This window comes from Drosophila hydei, unplaced genomic scaffold (genome assembly GCF_003285905.1).
Source record: "Drosophila hydei strain 15085-1641.00,03,60 unplaced genomic scaffold, DhydRS2 tig00000149-arrow-pilon, whole genome shotgun sequence".
NCBI classification, from domain to species: Eukaryota; Metazoa; Arthropoda; class Insecta; order Diptera; family Drosophilidae; genus Drosophila; species Drosophila hydei.
Genome location: NW_022045678.1, coordinates 6,169,234 through 6,190,246, shown reverse-complemented (window position 1 = coordinate 6,190,246; position 21,013 = coordinate 6,169,234). Strand labels below are relative to the sequence as shown.

At 36.7% G+C, this 21,013-nt stretch overlaps 1 protein-coding gene across 1 annotated transcript; it reads left to right on the top strand.

Annotated features, from left to right (window-relative positions):
- Positions 1–619: 619 nt before the first annotated feature.
- LOC111594753 lies at positions 620–2,259 on the top strand. The gene is made up of 2 exons (XM_023308201.2): positions 620–1,623; positions 2,224–2,259. The coding sequence occupies exons 1-2, from the start codon at positions 1,408–1,410 to the stop codon at positions 2,257–2,259; spliced, it is 252 nt and encodes an 83-aa protein (XP_023163969.1). The 5' UTR covers positions 620–1,407.
- Positions 2,260–21,013: the final 18,754 nt, after the last annotated feature.

Sequence of the window (21,013 nt, the reverse complement as noted above, 5' to 3'; positions counted from 1 at the left end):
TGCTAACTCTAAGAAGAAAATAAAAAAATGCGTGGCGAATACAGTTAGTTATCCAGAATTAGATCAACTATTGCCGCTTCGCTTTTCCTTTATTCTGTTTGTTGCTGTTGGCAGCTGGCAATGACTAAGGTCAAGTAAACAAGTTGCTCAGCACAACGTACAGAAGGAACATTGTTTAGAGGCTGCCTTTGTTGATACCACACATATAATCATACATACATATATACATATATATATACATATATGTATGTGTACATACAAGTGTGGTTGCGTGCTCACATGACTCAAATTATAATTGTCGGCCAGAGCAAAGCGGTAAATAAAATAAAAGTTACACTATACCTAATACCTGGGTACATTAACAATGCATTGACAATATGTCCACACACAAGTATGCATATATATTTATATATTTATGTATTATTTATATATAGATACATTTGTTCTGTTTCAATTTGCTTCCTAGTTCTGCCGAACGCTCACCATTTTAGGACTCCTCATAAAAAGAATTGTATATATGATATGAAGCAATTTCTGTCTTTAAGTATTTTCATTTAAAAGAGTGAATCTGACACTCAGAAATTCATTTTATATTCTTTAGTATGTTTCATAATTTTATTTTAACAACAAATTATATTGCCATTTTTCCCTTGTGAATGTGTCGAGTTTTTATTTTCGCTACCCACTAAATAACTGAGTAGGGTATATTGATTGAGTGTACATATATACGGCATAAATTACATATTTATGGGTGCATACAATACAGTTTATCAGTTTACTTATTTATGAAACTACAAACAATTTGCAAATATAATAAAAATAAGAAATGTATACAAATTGAAGTTTTCACGAATAGAATGATTTAACAATATGAAGAGTTAAGCATAAAAATCACAGTATATCTACTAGTCTGTACATCTAACTGGGGAGCACTTTCACTTGTTTTTTTTTTGTTGTTTTTCGTATTTCGGAAATGTCTTGCGCACGTGTTGGTAAAACTAATACAAACAGACACACACACACAGAGACACAGCTGGCAGACAGTCGCGTCGGACATTAATATTAACGTTAAAGCAGCAACAACAACAAAAACAAAAGGCTCATCAAACATGCAGCGTTTAATACGCAAACATACAAGCTCCCACAGACACACACACACACACACACACACACACAGGGAGACAGTTAGTCTGTGTGTGTGTGTTAGAGCAGGATGGCTTGAGAGCTTGGCCATTTTGTTTTGTTGTTCTGCCTTTTCCGGTGCGTGTCGCAGTCGCTGGCTGGCTTTTCCGCCGCGTCGCTTTTTAGTTGGTGGCGAGCGTTTTCTTCGATCAAAACAGCGACCGGTTTCCGTGTTCATTTCTCTTTTCAATTTGATTTTGGATTTACTTTACGTGCGTGGCAGCCATGGCTCTTGTGGCGCACCGCATGATGCTGTCGGCGCGCAATCGACCCACCCATCAGCAGGTGGCGCGCAATAAGGTGGGCGTCTTGGCGGTGCCTAGCCTGGCAGACTACTACAACAAAGAAACGGATCAAGCGCAGCAACAGCAAGCTCAGCAGCCCCTGACTAGACCCGCCCAGCTGGAGCTGCAGCCCGGCAATGACAACAGCAATGCGAAAGTAAGTGCAACACGTTGCATTCGCAAAGGCAGTTTAAATGAAATCGTGACAGAAGAAAAGAAAAATGTTGAATTTTTGCCAACATTTGCTGCATTTCGAATAAAGTCAATTTCGGTCATACAGTGAAAAAACTAAATAAAATAAGAGTAAGACGGATGTACTCGACTTCTTAATACTCTCTTTTCCCTAAACAAAGAAGTTTTGAAACAGCACAGATTAAATCTACATAAGTCTAATTCTGTCTATATTCTTCTATATCTATATTCTTGAACAACCTGAACGTAATGCTAAAAGTAGATTGAAATATAAGAAAATTAAAATCTTTTGTTTTTTTATATTTAGATTCTTTTTTAGTTATCTATTTGCGCAGGCATTTCATTTCACTTTCATTTGCCTTCACAATGTAGCATTATTTATAGATTCGATCTTTCGTTTTCCAATGGATTACAATAATGAGGTATACAGTTATTGACGCTTTCGAAGTGCAGCTAGCTCAATCGATGAGTCAGTTCAGTTAGAGCTGTGCATGATCGATATTCGCTTGATCAGTTATTCAATGGAACTTATCGTTCATGAATAGCTGATTCAATTCAATTGCAGTTCATGGTAATGGAACATTATCTGAACCTATCCTGATCAGTACGACATACTCACTATAAACTTTAATTAAAAATTGCAATTTTCATATCTCCGACTTGCGCTCATTTATACAGACATAAAGCGAATATACCCTTTTTGCACACTGCGTAAACGGTCACAATAGACGATAACATGACACCCACCCATGAGAATGTTTATCTAGTTTTCTTTTTCATTTTTCGCTTTTCTCTTACGCTCTTTTTTCTCCAGTTTTGGCTGGCGCCAACTTTATTCGCCTCATTGTGCTTAGTCCAAAGTTTTTGTTGTTGCTTTTCCTCTTCGTCCATTTCGTCTTCTTTTTTGTTGCTGCTGGTCGGGACTTTGCACAAGCCAAGCAAAGTACTTTGGTTCATTTTTGAGCAAATCTTTAAAAAATAAAACAAAAGTTGCGTCTTAAATTTAAAAGAATCCTCGAGGGATGCTATGCGTATTATATATCAGTTTTTATGTATTATATATATTATCTGTTTTCTCGACATATCAAATATATCACAGTTGGGTTTATTTAGAAACCATTATACACATTATATAATATATATAAAAATATCTTTAATATTTTTTATCTTATATATAGACATGCTCTATTGAATCCGCAAATTAGCTTTGACATTTCTTCCCAACATTTCTTAGGATACTGAGATCATTACTGATTTGCTTGTTATCAGTAATATATAATATGAATAATACCATATTTTTAGTTCCATATGTAGTTGGTCGCTTCCATCACTGATTTCATTGAGATTGAAAGACTATTTCAACAGCTATCAAAATCATATATTCTGTATAAAGTCCTTATATCATATATTTAAATACGAAGTTTCTATCTATTTTGTTTATTCAAATACAATTGTTTCTATCTATTTTATTTATTCAAATACAATTGTTGTTCATTGTATTGTTTTTTTGTGTACTTACTAATGTGTCGTGTTTTTTATTGTTCAATTGCATTTGTCAAAGTGTTTGACAAATTGAATAATTGATGTAGGTTGTTCGTGATTCGCTGGCGATAAACATTAAAGCAATTCGATGTGATTCGATTTTAGTTACGTTTCGTGTCGCCTTCCTGTTTATTACACCAACCCAACTTTTTTGTTATTGTCCCCAAATGGAATTTTTAATGGTCTCAGCCTTTAATTGGAAAGGTGTCGCCTTTTGTTTTTGTAACTCAACTGCGTGGCAATGAAACGAATCATAATTTATTTAATCGAAGGCAAAACCAACCTGAACTGATACAAAATTTACTAATCAATAAGAACAAGCCACTTTTACCATTGGCTTAATACTATAAATAGAGAAAGTCGCCTTCTTTATTGAGTTCGACCTGTTGTTGAAGGCATTTAGGATTGACAAGTGACAATTGATAGTTTCTTGTAAATATTTATACCAACAATTATAGTATATTTGATGTTTAGTCATGATTTAACTGAACACTGAAGCCTTTAAACAAATTAACGAAATAAATGAGAGTGGTGTTGTTGGGACTGCCCGACTAGGAGGTACCCTGAACCCTGCAAAGAGTACGAGCTACACATAATTACTGGGTTTGGGCTACGCTTTACTATACGAAATGCATAACTTTTGTTCTAAATGCAATTTTACAATGAAATTTCTGGACATAATGACATTCAAATCTGTGTATTTGAAAAATCTGTCTTTTTTAAAAGGTATTTGCAAATTTAGAGATTATACCAAATTATATATAATTAATACTGAGCAATAGTATATTTTGTATAGCTCAGTATTAATTTAGGGGTCTGAAATTTCAGTACATCTGAATAGTCCAGCTTTAATTCATGCTATGCTTAAAGGACCAAATAAAATAAAATAAAATTTTTTACGAGTGTAAAATGAGATGATTATCAATAACAAATTATAAGCTCGAACTTTCAGATGGTATACACGAATATAGATTTCCAATTGCATATTCTCCTTTAGCCTTTCTGCTTTAGATAAACGAACAGATTTTTAGATTGTCAGATTAAGAATATCCATAGGTATACTCTATATGTTGCCTCTTCCTTAAAACCGCTATAGCATCAATTGTCTATGGGTTTAGGGTACAAAAAAGAAAAGATATAGAAAAAAAACTTGTAATTCTTTTGAAAATGGAGTCTATGAAAAAGACATCAAAAAAGAACAATTAAATATCTTTATAATTTTTTTATTATTCTTTAAAGATGTCATTGTTATAGAGTATAACAATGTCGAACTACAATTTATTCTCAATTTTAATAAGCTTTCGGTCAATAGCTCATTCACTGATATATTTGTTGTCCTGGCTAAGATATTTTGATATGTGACATACTCCACACTTTGCTCTCACAGTCAAGCGCACACAAAAATAAACACACCCATACACACACGTCTATATGTGTGAGCAAGAAGTGGAGTAATTTCGTACACTGAAATATCTTAGCCAGGACAGCTACCAAAAAACTTTCCTGAAAGCTCAGGCAAATCGTTGGGAAAGTAGCAAAGCACAAAGAGCTTTAGAAGGCTAGAAAAGCTTTAACAGGGAATTCTGCAATATCTCTGCACACTTTTAGACTGAATATAAAGGAACCAGTTATGAACGACGTCGTATCAAACTATTATGTCGTATAGTGTCTATTGAATATTGATATAAAAGTTGTATTAGCATTTAGCACCGAGTCAACTTGTTGATGCGACATATTTACTTTTATTTATGGTTCATCATACTCTATATATATGTTCATCATACACTATATATTGATATATATGTATTTATATGAGCTGGATCAATTGTTTGTTTTGCCTGGAAATTGTGATGACTAAAGTCACAGCGACTGCCTTTCAAATTGAGAGGGGGAAATGTTTTGAGTTCAGTTTCACGCCAACAATAGCAGCGACAACTGACTGGACGGGATCGAACAAGCTGGCCAATTTATGGTATTACGGCATCGAGCCCGCCGCCTATGTGGAGGTAACGAGCAACTACAAGCCGGCACACCTGCAGCTACAATTGATTTCCAACATGGATCACAACAAGGAGCAGCAGTTGGCCGGTCAAGAGATCAACAAGATCATTACCCAAGCGGCTCTAGAGCATGAGATAAAAAAACAGCAATGGTTTTTGCAAGCCCAGCACAATGAAGATCACAGCAAAGTCAAAGTCAACAAAAAACTTCAATCAAAATGTGCCTTAAGGCCTTAGAAGGTGTAGCATTAGGAGTATAGACGGTTTACTTATGCATATGATTCAGGTTTTGACTGTCTGTTCTGGCAGTTGAAGCGAAGTTAAATAAAAGATAAAACGTATCAACTAGTTTATTTAACTCTGATCTGATATACCTTTCCCCTCTACTTGCCTTCTAAGATTATTGAGTCTTACAAACTCATAGTAAGTTTTTCCTTTAGATTATTTTACAATATATCATTCCATATACCAACAATAAACAAATATTACTTTTATAAAATAAAATAGAGAGAAAGTTCTGTTGTGCTTTGGGATTTCAGATCCAAAAATAAACAGAGTTATTGAATAACTTTTTTTAGTGTTTGAGAAGATAAATAAAGCATGCTGTGATTTTTATGTACAACAATGCCTAGCCTCGTATTTAGTCTGGAATAAACATTGTTTGTACTCCTGTGCAAATGTATAATTGTGAATCTGATCTTTCGGAACCACCGGCTGCCAATGTGGTCATCGATGGTAGAGAAGCGGGGCCATCTAATGCGTCCAGCTCTGAAGAACATGCGGGTCTTGAGATTGACTCTATTGTAAGACAGGCGTACGAGGAGCACGAAGACTTCATATATAAACGTGGCATAGCAGAGCTGGCAAGGCGAGCGATAATTATAGCCAAGACATATCCGCCCTATATGAACAACATGCATACCTTACCGGGGAAATACGGTGATGACTTGGATTATTTAAAGCACTTATTGCCCGAAGAAGATCTCGAATGGCTGGACTATTTTCCTTTTTAATTGACTACTGTGCTTGAGGAAGGACACATGCAACAGGGACGTGAATTATTAATCAAGCCGAATCAACCAACGCACCTGACATCCATAATCCCAAGAAAATAACATATCAAAGGTTTAAACTCAGCTGTCAAAAACTAATTTGAAGCACAATAAATATTTAATTAACAACAGAATGAGACAGTTCAGAGCGTACTGTCGAAGAATAAATACTCTTTGCTGATATATATGAAGGGCCTTGCTTTGTGTTACTAAAATATATTTTTTATATATTTAATTTTTCAAATTGGAGATATTTATAGTAACTTTGCATTTTATCAAATCGAAATTGAAATACCCTTTTACTTTCAAGAAACAGGTAATTTAGAGTAAGACGATTATGAAATCGTATAAATAGTTTAGTTCTTTAAGCATCCTCTAGTTATTACAGGGCCCAACCTTATAATTTATGCAACTCGAGTCAGCCAGCGATTTGTTCCCTTCTAAAACTTTAATTAAGTTTAACTTATCTTTGCGTTACACATGAGACCAAAAACCTCTCACTCTCTGTTGCTCACTGGCTCTCCCTTGCGCTCTCTCTGAATGAGCTCAAATATGCAAATGAATGTGGCGCTGGGCACTTCAAATGCGGCTTTACGCCCACACTGTCACGCACAGGCACACACACACCTTTACAAACATGCATTTCGGTCATGTTTACAATGTCAGCTAGGATAACAAGCAGACACATACATACACACACGCACACACATACGCAAATGGGCGCTCAGTGCAGTTGAAGCTTTTGAAGAGAGAATCGGCCTTTGCAATGTCAAGAAATTAGGGCAGAGCACAAACAGCTGTTTGTCAAACTAAAAAAAGAGAGGGGAGAGAATTTGTGAGAGCGCACGCATGCAACGCCCACTCACACATAAACACACACTCATACGCAGCTGACTGAGTGAGCGTGCATGAGCTTTTAACGAGTCGCTCGTTACCTGGCATAGCTACGTCTGTATGTATGTGTTTTTGACATGTAAACAAAGCGCGAGCTCTACTGCTACTGCTGCTGCTGCTGCATTGCAGAACGACTGCTCAGCGACCGAGCGACCCACTTCGTGTAACGGCTTTCAATTTCGTTCAACTGACGAAGTAGACTGCGAATCACGACTTCGGCTTCGCTTTCAATTTCGTATTTGTAATTCGTTGCTGGCCGTTGGACGGCTCAGTCGTGTTTTTGTTGTAGCACCTCGCGCGTGTTTCGCGTCGCCGTCGCCGTCGTCATCGTCGTCGGCGTCAGGACCTTTAGCAGCAGCAGCAGCAGCAGTAGGACTTAGTGTGTTGTTCCGATGCTGTATCCGTGTTCTTGCCAGCCGCGTCGTGTTGCCCAACAACAAATAATCTAAAAAAAAAATTTGTAAAAAACAAAAATGAACAATACATTTCTTACATTTTTCTACTCGTACGCTACAATAAATGAGAAAGATTTTTAAATGAAATTAAAAGTTCTTCAATTCAGTGCAATTCCAAGTGCAATTCGCAAATATGCAATTCTGTTTTAATGCCTTAGATATCTAGAGTTTTGTGTATTACAAGCAACAAAAAAAAGATAAGAAAACATCGCCTTAAAAAATCAACAGCGAAGCTCGTAAATAATTCACATGGCTGCCGATTCGAATAATAATGCTCCAATGACCGTGCAAATGTATGTGCAACTGAGTCCCAGTACACAGCAGTATATAGATTAACATATTTTAATTTTACAACAATAAAAATAACAACTATCGTAAAGATTACCTGCAATTTTACCAGTTCGTCTGCCAGGCCGATGACACTGTCAATTGTAGTACAACAACAATCAACAGTATTCAATCAATATTACAGAAAACAAATTATTTTTATAAATTATATATATATATATATATATATATATATATATATATATATATATATATATATATATATATATATATATATATATATATTTATATTTTGACTTTTAATGTGTTCATTTTAAGCCTGAAAAGTAGCGGAAGAAGCTGTGTATCAAAATTTTCATATATGTTCAACTTAAAATTAATTATAATTATTAAAAATATAAATTCATATAAAAAGAAAAAATGTTAATTACTCGAATACAAATTAATGAATGATAAAAATATACATATATATAAAAATATAGAAATAACAAATAAATATTCAATCGTAAAATAAAAATAATATTTACTCAATATTAATAAAATAAAATATATAAAAACTAAAAAAATTCTTGTAGGAAATTTGAGACTTTTCCCATATTCTCATTAGTTTGAAAAATCTAAAATGTGGAGCAACCGACATTTTTGAATTCCTAAGGAAAATCTATTTGAAATCTAATTGTTTTGAATGCTTAGGCCTGAACACATACCGCAAAAAACCTAAAGTTCGATATCGATCCTATCGACATCATTGAAATCGATAACGAGATAACTTCAATAACAACTCGTTCTAAACACACACAAGACGGAATGGACGCCCACATAAATACGCAGAGACGATCAGACAAATGGCTTAGTCACCTCGGATTTCGATCCTGATTAATTATATATATAATTTCGACTTTCAGACTTACCTCCTTCTGCATGTAACATATAAATGTGACAATATCATATTTTCATCCACATTCAATGTCTGCAGAGCAAGCAAAATATAAAGAAAATAAAAAATTATGCAATTAGAATTTTCTAACTCACAAAATAAAAATAATGAAAAAATAAAAAAATATTGTAAATAAACAAACTGCAATCGCAAGGCAAGCAAAATAAATAAACAAATAAAGAAATACGTACACATATACAATATACGTATGTGTATATAAAATGGCGGCTAACGCTACCACATGTCAACAACAACAACAACAACAAGAACAACAACAATGACAACAACCACAACAGCCAACCAAACAGCGAAAGTTTCAACAAGACAGCGTGAAAAATGATAATGACAGCCGGAACTGTGGGGAATAGCCACAGGCCAATGCGAAAGTGATTTAACATATATATATAGTACATAGTATACTATGTATTGGGCATATAGTGTTCAGATCTATATGAAGTATTTCAGTATTTCGCCTGGGTGAAGAACAAGCTAATTACCCACACAAAAGTGTGCGATTTTGATTTATTTACTCTGCAGTAATTGCCAATTATAAGCTACCTTTGAATAACCCGCACGTTGCGTATACGTAATGTGAGACCCCTTCTCAATATAAGTTTCCGCTTTTCCTCATTTACAAGTAATTACGCTAATTTCAGCCACGTAATTATGGGTTGAGCCAGCAGAAACAAAATAAGAAATGCAAATGACAACATTTTGGCTTGTCTCAACTTTTCTTAAAACTTTCATGTTGGGAAAACTCGCATTCAGTACAACTTTTAGTTCAGTTTCCTTACGGTTGTTTATCAGCACACGTTTCACCTGCACACCCCTAGCTCCAAGACTGCTTGTGAAGGGTTGAGCTATTCGTAAGAGTGTGAATGTGTGTGTCTGACATCAACTTGACTTTCCTTTGGCCTTTTTGGCAGCTTGGAAAAATTTAAGCTCGTTTACCAACACTGCAAATATGATATAACAACATGTAAATATAATGTGATCCAGTGAGACATCCACAGCATGATTACTGCTCTTGTGATGTTTTGTGACTTGAATGCACTTTAAACTACAAAGAAGAGTATCGCAAAATTGAATAAGTTAGTAATGCAAATTTTGGATTTTTACGCAATTCTCTTGATGTGAGAAACGGTTTTCTATAGTATTTGGTATTTTTTTCTCGATTTGTTTACCGTTGTTTTTCGGGACTCAGCAGTGGAAGTAAACATATCAACATATCAAAAAAACATATCAAACTTTGTTTCTTGGTTACTAAATCCATTGTTATATATTATATATATTATGCTCACTTGAGGGATACCAATTTGCCTTTCCAGTAAGTCTTCTGTTGAAATTTGTTATGTTTAGATTTTAGCTAATTTTGCTTTATTCTGTTTTGGTAGATATTTGCTTACTAACTTAACTACAACTACCGTTAGGTTTCAAGAAAGTAAGCAACAGATTTGGATTAACAAAAAGTTGTAGTCGGGTTCGACTAACTGCATAATATATGTATCCCATAGGATGTCCATATTAAATAATTTTAGCTCTAAAAATGAGAAACTTATTATTATTATATTATATGTTAATTTGATCAAGGTGGGATTTCCAAAAAATCCTTGATATCTAATAAGTCGAGGCTGTCACCTAGTACATGCCCAAAATATATTCTGTGGCGAAACGCGTTGCATTCATAAAGATCTAAAAAGTTGTCCAATTGATATTATTTTGAGTGGTTTATCAAAAACTTGAACAGAATTTGACCTTGTCGAACGCGTACTGCAGTGTCCACGTTTTTTCAGTCCATAACCTTTGGTCAGTCGACCTTCAAGGCATCATTTTGCCTGTTCCTTTGATGTGTCCCTCCTCATATTCTTAATTTTTTTTTCGTTTCGTGCCTGCGAACCATATTTCAAAATTCAATTTTAGCCACATGGGCGAGCAGCCAAAATAGTGCATGCTATCCAACAACACACAAACTAAACGCATGTGTGTGTGAGCCTGTGGGAGGCGCTAGAAATCTAGCTATACTGAACTAGTATGTAGGCGCAGCATTTGTGTGGGCGGCAACAGCCCAACGCGCCGGCTGCGTCAACGAACGTGGTCATAATTCAAATGATGCGCCAGCTAACTACTTAATGTTATTAGTTATGTCTTTGTCGACAGGCGTTGCCACGCCCCCATGCAACCTCAGACAGCAGACGTTAAAAAACTAGCATTAATTTGTGCTTGTGTGTACGTGTCTTTGTCTGTGTGTGTGCTATCCTTGTCGCTTTCAGTTAAGTTTATGCTGATGTTGTTGATTACAGATGCCACTGCGGGTATTTCGCTTATCCCCTAACTGAGGGTATAATGGATTCATCAATAAATATGATTGGCAATTATTTAGTGTCATTTTCTTAAACAGTGCCACAACTGCTCCGTGGTGAATATTGAGGCTACTCTAATCTTTGCTTGGATAAGCGCATTAGCATTCATGTCAAAATGACGAAATGGGAATTTAAAAAGCACTCAGATTTCCTTTAATGTTTTACATAAAATTAGAATGGAAAGAGCATTTCAATTTCGTGAAATATGAGGAAAGGTTACGCCTTGTTTTTCTGCCTGCTCAGCTTTCCACCGTTGACATTTTGTTTTCAACGTTCGCTCTCTGGGTTTGTCCTTCTTTTCCTACTTCTACTTTATTTTTTATTTTTTGTTTTTGTTCTTTTCGAAGCTGTGGCTGTGTGAGTTGCAGGTGCTGCATTTAAAATGAAATATGGCAGGCATTTTTGCGGCTGAGATAAATGCGACGCAGTTTGTTTGCGTTTTCTGCGGCTCGGCTGGCTTACTTATTAGATTTAGCCATCTCTCTTTTGGCTTTCAGTGCCGGCTTACAACTATTTGTGCCGTACGATTCGATAGTCGGAACTGAATTGGGGGTGGGGGGATTTCTTTCTTTTCTTTTCGGCGTATGCTAATAATAGTTGCCAAAGGAAAAGAATTGAGAAAATAAATTAGGGGTAAATTTACATAAATTGAGTAGCAAAATAATATTTCTGTAGGCTCAAAGATATATTTTTAAATATGTTTTCTTTTTAATATTTCAATTTACTAGCTGCAAACAATTTAATTGAAAAGCTACAGATATACTCACGAAAGCCATCAAAATTAGTTTAACAAAAACTATTTTTTAACTAGCTTCAAACTCATAAAGTTATTTTCAAGTGAAAACTGCTGAAAGTGCTCTTTTTATTTTTCTACTTAGTACAGCTCTATGGCTCCCCTCTCTCTCTCTCTCCTCTCTCTCTGTCTGCAGGGCCTCGTTCATCCATGAAGGCAATTAGCTTAAATCACAGGCACTGGCAGCCAATCAGGCAATGTGCAGCACTTAAAAACTTTGTAAAAGTTAAATGCAATGGAGCCGAGCACCCAAAATACCCGCTCCATGGTGCTCCCTCTACAGGGTGTGTGAAGATTCGGGCAATGGGGTCATAAAAATCTATGCACCGTAACAACTTGGCAGCACTTGAGTCTACGCTTCAGCTTCTTCTATTTGCCTTTGCATATGCATTAAGTAAAACTGAAAACTGAAAACTGACTCCCAATTGTAGCAGCTCGTTAGATCTTAAAGCTCGCATATTTATAAGGTTGAGCATTTGGTCTGTTGAGATTTTAATCTCAGGTCGGGATTAGGGTAACCAAACAGAAAGATAATTTGTATTTGGCAAATTTGCGCTTATCGACATCGAAGCTGTGGGCAGGCACGGTTGGCTAATGTTTAATAATGAATCAGCCTCAGTTTGAGCCAGAGTCTTCACTCTTAGCCTGCTTTCATCCCAGTTTTTGGGTTGTTTATGGGCACAGCTTGTGTGGAGATCTAGAGAGATAGGCCTGTCATTTATTAACTTGAATTTGCATTTAAGCCTCTGGCTCTCAACAACAAAGGGGTTGGAGCTGAGTGTGGCCTAAGACAACAGCAGTTAACATTTCTGAAGCTGCTAGCCGATGTGCAGGCGGTTCGTCAGGACTCTCATTTATATAAAACACTTGTTCCATAATTAAACAGTGAAGCCTGGCATAGTTGCGTTTCAGCTGTGAATGTCTTTAATTTTCTTGATATGGCTTGTAATTAATATCAACACATTTTAAGACAAACACTTTTTCCACAAGTGGAAGAGCTGGAGAATACATTGATTGTAATCGACAGATATTTCACATATATATCAAATATATATATTTTTTTTTTGATATTATATAATATAATTATTATACACACACAATAGCAGTAGAACGAAAACTCCCTTTACTAAGGTTTCACTGTAGCCGCTTCTCAAAATGCGCCTAGTTTTTCGCTGTTTTTAAATGCCAACAAGCCGTAATGACTAAGCACCTAATTTACAGAGCGTAGTCTCTGAGCAACGGCTAAGCATTGCTTTAGTCAATATGGCACCAAAAGGCCCCATTACATACCTTCATACCCCCCCTCCACCTTCCAGCCTTTCTTCATTTATCCCGACCTCTCGTTCTTCCTCGGCGCCAAATAGCCTCTTGGCCTTTCGAAGCGCTTTGCTTTGTTGTCAGTGCCCCGCTACCCGCCGTAAACCTTGTTTGTAGCCTACTTATGAGCGCAGCCCACACACACTCAAGCTGTTGTGTGTGTGTGATTGTGGCTTCTGTTGTTGTGTGCCAGGAAGCAAACACTCTACGCTTCTACTTGAACGTTTTTTGTATACCCTGTAAGCACAGCCGCAGTGGGTGTCATATGGCTGCAAAAACTATTCGCAAGAATTGCAAACTTCAATTCTTAGTTGGTTTTTTTCGCTCCATTTAATAAAAGTAAAATGGTCTCTTCAAATCGAGTACTCTGCATTTATTTTCAATAGAAGGGTTGTCAAATATATTTGAAGATTATAGAAAAAGAAAGCCTAAACAAACAGTTTTCAAATATAAAATTAAGTTTTTCGGCTCAAGTTCTTTTTGCAGGCTTAAAAATATTTGAAACAGCTGTTGGACACAGATGCTAGGGAGTCTGCTAGTCGGTTACTCTTGAGCAGAGCAGTTCTACTTCTTTGTAACCGGAGGCTGCCGCCATGGCCTTAAGGTTGTATTCTGTCCTCCTACGCTGCCAGGGTCACTTTATGTTATATTATTTAATTTTATTCTTTTCTCTTTTTTAGCATTTCTTAATTTGCATACGCGAAACTTTTGAGTCTTTTGTTCCATGCATTTTGCATTTCGCATTTGTCGCCTGCACTTTGAATATGTAAATTCGGATCCAACAAAAAAAACTAGCAAAATATAGTAATAATAATTAAAAAATGTTGCACGTGACGCAAATGCAAATGCAAATGTAAATGTGGCAGCCTTCGGATTGACCATGTTTTTCTGGCTAATGCCAAAAATGAATTGGCATCTGTCGTGGCTGCTGTTCTGCCTAATTGGGTTAGATGCTCCCTTGAGGGAGTCCACACATGTGGGCGTGGCAGCTGGCATGTGCCACATGCCATAAGGCATAAGGCATGTGCCATGTGCCATGTGCCATGAGGCAGACTGCTTTATAAGCGTTGCAAGTGCATTGCTTCACTCACATCTTTGCCGCCCCATTTTGCCAATGACACCTCATGGCACTTTGAGCACACTTTATTTACCCACACACGCACTTGCATTCGCATAAACACCCACAACATCCAGAGCTAACGTACACTAAGAATACTTTTTAAGGTCGTAACTCAACTTCAGTTATTCCGTCGCGCAACGGTCTAGCCCATTAGTCTTCCATTCAAGATATATATATTTAGCTAACAAATTATTTTATTTTCACAGTGAAAGGTGTAAGTCCATGACCTAATAGTAACATAAGCAAAACTGAAAACCATTTAGCTTAAAGTCGAGCAGGTTCGCAATACATAATAGAAATATTTTCTTTTGATTAGACATTAGGCATTTATTAATTATTAATTAATATATTAGTATATATAAGAAAGACTTTATTAAAGTAACCACATTCAATTTTTATTTATGTTGCGTAGGTATCCTCTTTATAAAGGCAATAGTATTATACTATTTTATAACATTTTTCTTTTTTTTTTTTTAATTTGTATATTTTGCTTTTCTGATATCATTTTTTTTGGTTTTCGTCTTTGTAAATTGTGATGTATTTTTTTATTATTACGAAACAGTAAATTTGCAGAGTATAAATAAATTTCAGCTGCAATTTTGATGAATAAATGAATTTAAATTAGTGTTTGACGATTCGCTCTCTAATATATAATATATGTCCAAAGAACTACGCTTTTCATGCTTACTTAAATGAAATATTTGATGTTTTAGTATATCTCTTAGTAGAATTTGCATTAGTAGAATTGATAGTTGGCCTAATTGACAGATATAAGACATCTATGCAAACACAAGGCTTGCACTAGCTGGCAACTTTAACAAGCAATACAAATCCCTTACCCAGTTGGCATTTGCTTGATCCCAATACATGTGTTTACAATGACCCAGCATGTCTCGAAATAATATGTATATTCTATATAAATATATAGATATATTTGACTGTGTCTGGTTTTGATCGAATAGTGAGAGTTCGGTCAACATGAACAGCGGGTCGAAGCGTCAACAAGATAGAATTTTGTCATTTAACATTTAACATTTGCATACGCGTTGCTTTTCCGATTTTCACCTGGCTGCCTTTACCTGACTTTCGCTGGCAGTTGACGTTCTCAATGTGTTGTGGGGAGGAGCAAAGGAAGGGGAAACAGGACACACTGTGTAGTAGATAACATTGACAATGTAACGTGGCGCTGTTTGTTGTCGGTCGATATATTTACACAGCAATTTATTTGTATAGCTGAGGATTGTTCTACGCCTCTCGTTGTGCACATAGTTGTGGCATTATCATGTTGCATGTCACTGATTGAATCAACAAGTCTCATTCGCTATTAATTACGTTGCATTCATATCCATAGAAAGCCAATTCGAGTGGGGTTTTCTTTTGTTTCTATGTCCCTGGGAGTTGAAAAATCAATCATACGCCAAGTGTGTCAATATGTCAAGCATTTTTATGCTGACCCTTGTGTGTCAGCTGCGTGTACGTTGGTCTGCTCAAAAGGTTATGTATAATATTTTATCTGCCTCCACTTTCGACTTGGATTGTGCTTTGCCTGTCTAAACAAAACTAACCTCATTTTTTATTGGTCAACAAAGACGCCAACAACAACAGCTACAAAACTGACCTCAATACACAAAGCAAAATAAATTGCAAAATTTTTAGTGAATGCAGAAAATGATGCAAAATAAATTCCGAGTCCCTTTCCGACACCCACTCACACAATAAAAGGGCCAAACACACACACACACACACACACAACGGAGGTTCAACTGCCTGGAAGGTATGGGATGTGAAATGGGGGTTACGGAAGCGAAGTCAAGTGCAACTATTTTGCAGTTGAAAGGTTGAAGAAAAAACTTCTACTTTATGGCCCTTGGACAACCATTTGTATACATAGACTCTCCATTATAGCTTGGCGACATTTGCATTTATTTTGCTTTTTTGCTAACTTTTTATAATCGATTAGGTAGCACAATGGCGAGGCACGTTGAAATGGACATTATTGTTAAATAATTATTATGTATCCATAATTTTGTAAATTCAGATATGTTCAAGTAGTCGTTAAATAAAAAAATTTATAGTTTTCGAGGAGCACAGTGGCTGGAAAGCAAAGTCTAAGGCGCAAACCAACAATGCCACATCAAGTAAAGCCACAGTAAAAAATCAAATTTAACTTTGGTAACCTATCGTAAAAGTGTCATAAAATACTGTGCGGCACTTGGAAACTGTTGCTTACTGCGATCAACTGTAGCGGCGACACTAAGCTGCAACTGCAAGTGCAACGGTATTTTTGAGCTGCAAATTGGAAATGGCAACTGGCCCGTGTTTGGGGCGCCAAATGTAGCCGTTAGGGCCGCACATAAAAGGCAATAAACACACTTGCTTTACGGCGTTCTTTATGCCATTTTGCAGCGAACCAGAATGTGCGCTTTAAATGCTTCGAATGGGAGTGCGACGCGGTCAGAGAGGGAGCCAAAGCTTTGAGGCAGCAGCAGCAGCAGCAGCGACTGTGTCCCAGCGACTGCTGCTGTATTGTGGTGTCGTAATTTATGTATCTCCCCCTTTGCTGTTGTTGTGGTTGTTGCTTTTATGTGATATTTGCTGGGCTGCCTGTTGCCTTTAGCCTATTGGGCCATTGGCCATGGGCCATGGCATAGGTGCTTTGTCTTAATCTAATGCCCATTGCGACACTCTATGGGCCTTAACGGCTTCAATTAAGCAGAAGTGATAGCAAATGATATTATGTATACGCCACATGGGCATATAAATGAATCAATATTACGATATTATGTATTGGACGTGTTGGTCGTGGCAAGAAATAGTTCGAAAGCGAGTCCTTGATGCTTTTAGCACTACCTTACCTCGTTTTTCACCTAGAAGCAAAAACACTAATTTATTTCGCAAGTATCTAATTGCTGCTTTTTGTGCCTAAGTTGAAGTTGAGTTTGAGCGCCTAACTACATATAACAAATCCGCAAGCCGCTATCCAAATACTGTTTTAGCTGTTAGCTTACAAGTTTCATAAACTATTATTAGGTATGCCAAATGTGTTCAATGTCAGTGGCATGGACACTTGAAGGCTATGTTGGAGGATGTGCCAGAAATGGAAGCCTTTTGTGGCAATCAGCTAGGCAGTCTATGCGCCTCCAATATTTTAATTAAAAATGTGCCTACATTTGACATCAATGCTGAAAACTTATGAATGACAGCAGCAGCTACCCTTCTGCAATAGGCGCCCTTTTGCCAACTAAATGTCTAACTCAAGTGTTGACAACGATGAACAGAAATGAAAAAATGGAAAAATGGAAAAAAGAAAAATAGAAAAATAGAAAAACGCGAACGGAAACGGAAGTAGACAGCCAGGCAAGCGACTGAAGTAGGCACAGACAGCTGTGGCGGATGGACGGACGAACAAGACTGGGTGCCGATAGCTGCTTATTAAGGCAGCCACAACAGCAGCAACAGCAGCAGCAGCAGCAGCAGCAGCAAAGGCAGTGAATTGCGTTTTGCCACTTGCTCCACTTACATAAGAAATCAAACGTTCTGTTTGCCAAAAATACCAAAAATGGCCCTAATATGTGGGGAAAGGGACCGTTCGGGTGGTTGGGGAAATGCCTGAAAATAGTTTGCTATCAAATTGATATGTTTTCTTGCACATGTAGCGCGTGCTGGAAGCGTGCTAGAAAAAGAAAGTATTAGTAATAAATGGAAATGATATAATAATAATAACAGTACATACAGCAAAAAAGTAAACGCTTAACATTGCGATAATCAATAATATTTCCGGTTGCTGGCTGGTTATAAACATATCCGGCTTACTGTGTATTCACAGAGAGCAGCGCATATATATGCCTGTCAGCATTTCAATTTCGTGTGTGTGTGTGTGTGCCTAAGGCAGCCAATGCTATTCTACATGGCAATGGCTTTGAAATTGTTTTCTAGCGAATTCGACTAAAATTCGACGCCCTCAATATGTTCCCAATATATATCCAGCTCGGTCTACCTCCTGCTCAATTCTCGCTCTTTCGAGTGGCAAATATTGACAAATAGGCAGTTAGTCAAGAAAGCATGTAAACAGCCGCAGGGAATGTCAGCAACATATAATACAATCAAAGTTTATAAATATATTGAATATTGGGCGTGTTCCAAAAGACATGTATGAAAAGAAAGACAGTTTAGCAGTCTTAGCTAAATTAATTCCTTTTGATGTACCTAAAGAGTATGTATATTGGTTTTGTTATGTCTTTCCATACAAATAGGGCTTGCTGAAATTGATACTTCGCAATTGAAGTACTTCACATTCAACGCCACAAACTTAGATAATCCTTTTCAGTCTTATTGAAAATTCGACTAATAAGAACTGATTAAATGGAGCCTCTCTCCCATGGCAGCATTGTCACAGGCTCAGAGTCTCTCCCATCAAAGTTAAAACAATAAATTTAAACATTTCAATTAGCTTATGTGAAGAGAGTCCTCATTTATGGGCCAGTTCGAGCAAATATAATATTCGGTTTTTAGTGCTGACAAACAAACAATTGCTCAGAAATGCACGCTTAATTAGCAATCAAGTGACAGCTTTTTGTGGCACTCACTAACTGCGTTGTATGTGCAACACTTCGTTCCAAGTGGAAGCAAACAAAACGCTGGCCACACGCCACAAAACCAACTGAAAATAAATTTAAATTTTAATTTCAATCTCAACAAAACGCGCACACACAAAAGCTAAATGCGGCAGCCAGCCAACGCCGATGGCCGAAGCTTGCTGCGTAGACAACTTTACGTGCCACAGCTGCCACTTTTGTGTCTCTGTGTGCTTGTATCTGTATGGTGTTTGTGGCTGTGTGTGGCACGCACTGGCAGCACCCTGCTCGGGCGCTGCCCGTTCGTATATCTCTGCATGCACATTGCACGGCTGGCCAAACTGCGCATAAATGACTTAATCGTGCGTATTCCCAAATAAACGAAACTCCACTAAAACGCCAAGTTTAATGCGAAGGCTTTCATAACCTTTATATAGATAGCTATTTTTGCAATGTGAATCTTTAGGGTACTCTCGATGAGTTTCTCTATGAGCCTGCTCGTATATAAATAAGATTAAGATTAAGATTGTTTGAAACGGGAAATACTCTTAAATATTGCCAAGCCATTGGCATTGAAAATGAAAATCTATAATTTGTATAATATATTATTTATATAGCTACGATAATCATCCATGCAAATTTTCATCAATTTTATAAAGCCTCATGAGAGTCAGGCCGATTTCTGGAATACCCAGCCGTCTGTGGCTTGTTTGTGTGGCTAAGGGGGAAAGATACTCTTTGAGTGTGCTTGTACGTATGTGTGGTTATTAGATATTCATGCGCCATGAATGAATAAAGCGAAATCGTTTGGGCTGCTTTCTACCTTTGGCTGAATGCCTAGCTGCCTGACTGCTCCTCTGACAGTCGCATGACGTATACGCCGCATTGTCTGCCTGGAAACGTACAGCGCTCTTTCATACACAAAGTCTCCCGTGGCCAGCTCATCCGTTCTCTCGATTTGCGTAACTATGCACAAGTTGACTCATTCACTTGTGCGTGTGTGCGGTGCTTACGCTGAGTGGGAGGGTTCCCTTTTAAGTTATTACCACGCAGGCCTGACCAAAACAGCATCGGACTGTAATTATCCAGCTTGCATAATTTACCTCATGTTCTGTTCCTCTCTATTTCTTTTTAATGCAAACTGTTATTTGTTTGCAATTGTATTGATTTTTGCCAGCCACATGGACTGTTGAATGTCATTCGGTAGCATTAATTGCTGTCATCTTAACTCATATTACACGTGGCCCCGTTTTAATTGGAGTCCAACACGCGAATAGTATGTACATTGCAAATAATTGCCAGAACTTTCTAAGCTCCAGCTTTACTTAAAGCAATTTATTATTGGCCTTTTTCTCAATTGCTGCTAATATTTACATTTTACCTTGGAAATGACCTCTTCATTTTCTTATTAAAACCAAAAAGTGATAATTGGAAAAAATATTTTAAATTAGCTGGAAATTGGAAGTCGACCTTTTTTAATAATATAAAATTATTGAGTGGGATTTACTAAGAGTTGTGAGAGTTTTTAAAGAGCTTTAAATGCTTTACAGTATTTTGTTATTTTTCCTAGATTCAAGTCATATAATTCCGAACGAATGTTATTATCAAGAATTCAAATTTATTAATTAAGTCTTATTACTTTTGTTGTGATTGAATGAATTCATTATCGCAAATATCAAGTTTCAATATAAGATATGAAAAATATTTGTAATAATATAAAATTCTATTTCTTTAATTATTATACTTTTTCAATGCAATGTGTGCGTCTGATAAGTCATGCTAAACTTTCCTTACCAGCGTTTTAGATCCAGAAACCTTCAATAATAGGTATACGCCCACTAGTATAAATTCTCTTATATTTGGGAAACTTTTGGTTACAGACTCATATTTGGATGATATATTCGTGCAGACATCCTCTGCATAAAGAGATATAGTTATATAAATCTAAATCAGTGAAATAATCGAGTTTACTATTAAGCTTCTTTAGTGGTGACATTGACAGTAATTTCCAAAGTTGATCAAG

What these genes read in the sequence shown, in the direction of transcription:
- LOC111594753 (XM_023308201.2), top strand. Translation starts at nt 1,408, where the DNA reads ATGGCTCTTGTGGCGCACCGCATGATGCTGTCGGCGCGCAATCGACCC. An exon ending in ATGACAACAGCAATGCGAAA is followed by an intron (nt 1,624 to 2,223) that starts GTAAGTGCAACA and finishes ATTCAATTGCAG; the next exon opens with TTCATGGTAATGGAACATTA.